This window comes from Syngnathoides biaculeatus, chromosome 6, assembly GCF_019802595.1.
Source record: "Syngnathoides biaculeatus isolate LvHL_M chromosome 6, ASM1980259v1, whole genome shotgun sequence".
In the NCBI taxonomy this organism is placed as follows: Eukaryota; Metazoa; Chordata; class Actinopteri; order Syngnathiformes; family Syngnathidae; genus Syngnathoides; species Syngnathoides biaculeatus.
Genome location: NC_084645.1, coordinates 32,789,088 through 32,795,683, shown reverse-complemented (window position 1 = coordinate 32,795,683; position 6,596 = coordinate 32,789,088). Strand labels below are relative to the sequence as shown.

General features: G+C 43.8%; 1 protein-coding gene across 4 annotated transcripts in view; it reads right to left on the bottom strand.

The window, feature by feature from the left end:
* Positions 1-770: 770 nt before the first annotated feature.
* Positions 771-6,596, bottom strand: part of otud7a (OTU deubiquitinase 7A) — a 36,306-nt gene continuing 30,480 nt past the window's right edge. For 2 of the 4 annotated variants that reach the window (XM_061822137.1, XM_061822136.1), the window contains 3 exons: positions 6,386-6,500; positions 5,079-5,163; positions 771-3,985 (listed from right to left, as the gene is read on the bottom strand). In XM_061822137.1, coding sequence (XP_061678121.1) covers positions 2,432-3,985; positions 5,079-5,163; positions 6,386-6,500 — 1,754 coding nt within the window. In that variant the 3' untranslated portion in view covers positions 771-2,431. The remainder of the gene's footprint in view (positions 3,986-5,078; positions 5,164-6,385; positions 6,501-6,596) is intronic. The other 2 variants (XR_009795318.1, XM_061822135.1) reach the window with 2 other exon arrangements.

Sequence of the window (6,596 nt, the reverse complement as noted above, 5' to 3'; positions counted from 1 at the left end):
TGATGCATAGTGACAGATAAATCAAAGAAATGCTCTTCCATTAGATGGCAGGAAGTTCATACAGTATATTTGTATCCACTTCTTGTGACAGTTTTGTTTGTTGGTGTGCCGTAAGATTTGGTGTTAAATTAAGTTGTAAAATATGTGCCTTGACTTAATAAAGGTTGGAAATCACTGTTCCGTGGACAATTTAGTGTCTTCATTAAACCTCAAAATACTTTTTTTTTTTAAATGTGGCATGAACCCGGAGAACCCAAACTTAAGAAAATCTCACACAAGCACAGAAACTGCCAAGCCCACACAGGAAGGCTGGAGGAAAGATTTGAACCCCATATTTCACAACTGTGAGTCAGACATGCCAAACTCTCAAACACCGTGCTGTCTAGCATAGAGCACTGACAGTAATCGCCTGGATGTTTCCAATTTATTTACAAAGTCACCTGTTTGTGTTCCAAGTATTTTCTGAAAAAGTTATCTCTTTGCATTTTTGAAATGATTTTTAATTGCCACAAGATGTGCCGCTAAGGCCCCACCCAAATAGGACAGAACTACAGTAATTTGCCGTCCAGGAAGCATCGTGAAGAGATACATCTCAAATTTAGAGAAAAGTTTAGTTACGAGCTTAGTTTAGCCCAGGTTGTTAGTGGAAGTTAGTGAATCTTTGCTACAAATGCAATACTTTTTTTTTTTTTTTAATCAAACAATATGCATGCTGTTTATTTTCAAGGATAATGTAGTAAAGTGAGTTTTAAACAATTCAAAACCGCATGGTGGGTATACTTTGTGGTCTATTTATTGTAGAAACTATTAATATAGGCATGTATAAATGTTTTATGGGGCATCAATTACTCGCGGTATTTCACTATTTCTGGCAGAGCTCGCTCCCTGTTACTGTGAAGAAAATTCTATGTCTCCAGGAAAATAAAGACAGACAAATTATGTTTGTAACAATAAACTATTATTTTGTTCATATATACATCTGTACCTAATGTGCAAATCAATAATTTAAAGTAGTGTAAAAGTCTTAAAGGAATACAAAATCATATCTTACAGTCCTAACATGGTGGGAGTCCATGAAGGGGGTCACGTAGAAACGAAGAGGAGGCGCAGGAGGAGTGACACCACAGTGTGGACAGGAGCGACAGAAGCGAACCGCAGTGGACATCCTTGGCCAGGACACATTTTGTTAAGGACAGCATGGTACATTATCAACAAATATCGTCACCAGAACAAACATCAACACAAACACGGCTTCTTTACAGTCGTCATGTTCAATGAGCAGAAAGCACTTTGAGGCGCGGGTTTTTCCTGTTTGCTTCCCCCCCCCCCCACCCCCTTCCCCAGACCCACTGATTGGTTAAAGCACTGATGATCACAAAGGCTTGAGGTGCTCTTACAGTATTAGCAGCAAGTGCTTCTTTAAAACGGCCTCTACATGTGGACGAAGGACGCACAATGTCTCACCGGACAGGTCACAATGGAGTGATCAAAAGCATGACTGCACACCGCGTTTGCGTGGGAGACAGACGGGCGGGCGGGCCTACAGGGGCGGACACGTAATCACACTTCAGACAAATACGCATCGGCTCTTGCTCTGACTACCCACGATTCTTCTCATCTAAGACACTTACCAATTAGGAGTATAAGACAGGCAACTCAGGAGGGACACACCGTGAACACTGCATATCTGAGAAGCGCTCCATTGTTCAGTGTTTGGCACAGGAAATTCCATTCAAAAACAAAGCCACTTTTGACCCGTTATGCCCTTCGCAGAGCCAAGTTGATCCAACGTGAAGCTTTATCGCATATATGTTTGAATTCCTGTAGTTCAAATTTGCTCCTAGGAGCACACCGTGACAATCGTTGACAATTTACAAGACAGCGTTAACCTACAGTATCTATATATTATTGGTGCATAGACAAAATTGGGGAGAGTGTAGCAGGAGATAACCAATTTATTGCTTCCGAAGCTAATACCAATCTCCCCTTCTCTTTTGATTGCAAAAACAACTAGAAATCTTCCAGAGTTTATTTGAACAACTCAGTAGAGGTATTGCATTCAAAACTGATTTGCTAAAATGCTCCTGCCAACATGATATTGAAATAATTTCTACAATGAAAAATAAAAAAAGGTCTTCTTTGCGACATTGCAAAGAGAGAGATGACTTTTACTCTAAAACAAGTAAAAGATTAAATAATAATAACCATCGTCTTAATTAAAAAAAAAAAAAAAAGAAAAAGTGAAAAAAAAAAAAAACAATAACATCTGGCCAAAGCTGCTCACCGTTTCAAGTTCTGCTTCCCTCATCTAGATGAACAAGGGAAGGGGGCAGGATTACAAGAGCGTTCTTCCAACAAAATAACAAGAGGTTTTCCATCGTGTTGTTGTGGATGCAAAGTGCAAGTTGTGTCGCTCCCCTGGCGGCGATGGCTATGCGGGCCTCTGCATTTTGTTCTCCCTCTCCCTGCGCTGGAGCTCCTCCCTGTAGCAGTAGGAGCAGTAGTTGTCTGTTTCGGGCCTGCCGTAGAAGGAGCAGTTGTCCCTCTTGCAGCGGCGCTGCTGAAAGCAGTACAAAGGGCTTCCAGAGCTGTGCCCTTTGGTTTTGTCTTGGTTCAGCCAGGTGTAAGACGACTTCTCCTCGTCGGCGAACTCCAGGCAGTCTTGAATGTCTCCCGCATTGAATCCGTTAGTGTACGTGTGGGATTTGTGTTCTCTGGGCATGTTGTACGCCAGGGTTTCCAAGGTGTTGGCGGTACGCACACCTGACAAGCGAGCGGGGCTGTAGCTCTGCGAGGACAGCGTGCGGTTCTGCTGTGGGTAGGTGGCGCATGTCTTGAGGGTGCCCACCATGGACTTATAGGTGTCTTGTACAACGGGGGACTGTATGTTGACATCTTGGAGGTGAATCACACTGTGCCTCTGGATAGGAGGAGTATGGCTGTAGTGGGCCGACACGGGAACGGGCCCAAGTCTCTTAGCACCAAAACTGGGGGAGGAGTAAGGCGCAGAGGCGGGGTGGGGGACGTGGTGGGAGGTTGCGGGCGGGGTGAGTGGAGGAACTGGGAAGGAGACTTGAGGGGCCGCGGGGATGGGACTGTTTCTGCCTTGCAAATTGACCGTCATGGGGGGCTGTGAGGCGTAGGTGTGGTGGGGCAAGACAGGAGAGCAGCTCTCTGGAGGCGAGCTGTCCGATCTCTCCCTTTGGAAGACACTCTCGTTTTCTGGCTTTTTTGCGTCAGCCTCACTGGGGACCAGAGGATTCTTCTCAGCCTCCTTCCTCTTCTGGTCCTGCTCCTGGCTAAAGCGTTCCTGGGCATTGGTCAGGTAGTAGCTAATCATTTCCTCATGGAACTGGTGTCGGTGGCTGGTAAGGAGGAGGCCCGCGAAGATGAACTTGCGCTCACCCTGCATGGCAGCCCGCAGGATGTTGAGGCTGAGCTTGACGTCTGTGCTGTATTTCCAGTTCTCAAGACTCTTGTCCCCCGAGACTCTCCCTGCACTGTCCGTTCTGTCGGTGGGGGAGGAGCTGGAGCGTTTGTCTCGATCTGTAGGGGAGGGGCTTGTGGCCTTTTCAGAGGAAGTGGAGCTGGCTGAGTGGCCAGTCTCATCTTTATTCCCTTTGGGTGACTTTGAGTCTTTCTTTTTTGTCTTTTCTGCGCCATTCTCCCCGCTTCGACCTAAGCCAGAGTTGGATTTGTTCATTTTGCCGTGGACCAGACCACCCAGGCCCCCCATGTTCTTTTTTAGCTTGATTCCCAATGTTTTGCTGAAGCTACCTAGCTTGTTAGCTACAGAATCGGCCCGGCTCTTGTCTTTGTCTTTGCGATGCTGCTGCTTCTCTTTGTCCCTTTCCTTGTTACTCTTGCCCGTGTTGATGTTGGAGTTGCTTCCAACAGACTCGCGGTCAGAGTCAATGGACTCAGCCAGGGACTGCACGTCCTCACCTGCAGATGCGGTCGGAGACTCAGGCTGAGCCAGGGGAGCCTACATTCCACAAAGATCAAAAACAAAGAACATTGTTGGACCACTAATGCCTCAGTGACATTTTCTTAATAATTTCCTAAATCAGTGAACGCTGCAACCTCAACACCATATGGAGTAGTTTCTCAAAAGCAGTGATTCTTAACCACTCTGCCATGAGAGATCATCAGGTGTGCCAATCCGAATTGACATTGAAAATGAAAATAAATAATGCATCTTTCCTTATCTATGCCACTGACGTATAGTATGGTTATTACACTTATGTTTTTAATTAAGTACAATAATATAAAATGCAATTTTTCCTTAAAAATATAACATTTGTTTTTTCTGGGAGGGGGAGGGAGTAGAATGGATTAATGGCATTTCCATTCAAGGGGAAAGATCATTTGAGATAAATGTTTTGAATTACAAGCTTGGTTACACAGCCAATGAAACATATCAAGGGACCACTGTAAACAATTACCGTAACTCCCGGCCTACAGAGCGCACCTGGTTATAAGTCTCATTCAGTACATTTGTAAAGGAAATACCATTTGGTACATACGCCGCAGCTGTGTAAAAGCCGCAAGTGCCCACACTGAAACCCACATTGAAACATGAGATATTTACAAAGAAAGATGGTACACAGAGAGTTTAATGCTAGCGCCGCCTCGCAATCGCTAACGCCACCGTGCTAACGTTAGTGCCGCGCTAATGCTAACGCTAGCGCCGCAGTAACAGGGCCGGTTAAAAAAAACATACTGGTAAAAATCACTGAGACATGGCAGTAACACGGTAGTGCAGCGCTAACAGGGCCAGACCGGTAAAAGTAACTTACTCAGCACATATATTCCACAGGTCTCACAATTACCTTTTCCGCTCGAGTTGCGGCCGTTACAAAAAATGCACAAATTCTCCGCATCACCGCCTCAACCACAGGGTTGAAAGCGTGTGAAAAAAGTGGCAGGTTATAGGCCGGAAATTACAGTAGTTACTGTATATATTTTTTGGATGACATGCCGTGACATTTAAAAAAAATAAAAAGGTTCGGAAACACTCGTCTCGAGCCATTTTAAAATAAATAAAAGAAATATACAACTGTCAAGAAAGAACATACCCTTGTTTCAGATGGAATTCGGATCCATGTAACATTCATGTAGTTGTGCAACAGGTTCAGTTTGGCCTCCAATGACAAGATAAGGCTGCAGCAGAAGATGCAAAAGGGTAAGGGTTACAATCCTAGTTATGCTTTTCTGTGTCCACAGATGAAATTGGGGAACATTGCCGTCCTGCCAATGATTTTCTATTTAGAGGTAGTATCAAAGTTGTAACAGCGACAAGACTGCGACAGTGCTGGAAAGGTGCGACATAAGAATCCAGAAGTTTCACACTGACTTTTCATGGCCTGTTGTGTTGAAAGTAATTGCTGTTTGATAAGTATTTTATTTGTCACAGCAGATAATGTGTTGACAGTGTCAAACATCTAATGATCTGATTGAGGGATAGAGTGTGTGAAAGCACACGGTGGTAATTTTCCACCTTGCTGGGTTTGATTTCCGAAGGTGAAATGCTGGACCTGGTTGCAGGATATTGGTGCATATGACCTAAAAGACAATCAAATGCATACATAGACTGGAACCTCTAATGTCGTCGAATGTTAATCGAGTTTGTACAACTTGAATTTTGGAGTGGGTAAACCATAAAAATCACACAAAAAAGGTTTTGACATTATCTTCAACAAAGGATACAAAAAGAAATGAATATAATCCTGACATTACTTGAAGTGATCAGACTCATTCAAAGTTGTCGGAATATCATGGCCTTATAGTGCATTGTTCATTATTATAGACAATAGTTAAGTTCTTTTGACACGTGTGACAATTAAGAATGTGAGCGTTAAATGTGTGACGTGCATCTGTCCTGTAGATAACCTTCACATGATGCATTTTTGCTTTATAATTGAAGCTAAAACCAAGTTGGGATTTGTCTTAACTTCAATGACTAAACTATACAGTTGTAATGATTGTCTTATGAGGAAATTGTTTAGGTCTTAGGTCTTACGGATCCTTTTCTATCTGCAAGCTTTCCCATACTGCAGCGTTTCGGAGGATAAACTTAACCCCGACTGGTCGGAATGTGAAACAGAAACCTTTACATAAATTCCTTGCTAAATCAGAGCGGATGTTGCTGCTTCAGTGAGGCCCGGCCCTGGGAAAGCCTCTGGATAACTGATGCAGTAGCTCTCACAATTTGCTCTATGAGCTCTGACGCTTTGACCTGAGCCAGAGTCCATAATCAAACTCAACCTCCACCGAATGACAGCAAAAACTTAAAAAACATTTCGTTGCTCCGAATTTATTTGGAAATCAGTGTGTTTTCTGATGTTAAACATCAGACCCCAGTGACATGCTACATGATTCTTACTTGGCTAGCTTGGTGTTATCGTTGTCATCCCTGCCCCACTCCCAGTCCCTGCCAGGGTCCACTGCAAAATGGAGCGCCAGCAACTTGTGCTCTGAGTCCGTCAAAGGGATTACAGCTGAAAGAAATGAGAATTACAATTAAAACTGGTTCTGATTCGTCACTAAAAACTAGTCGTCCCTTAGACACTGACTTATTCAACAGATGATATACT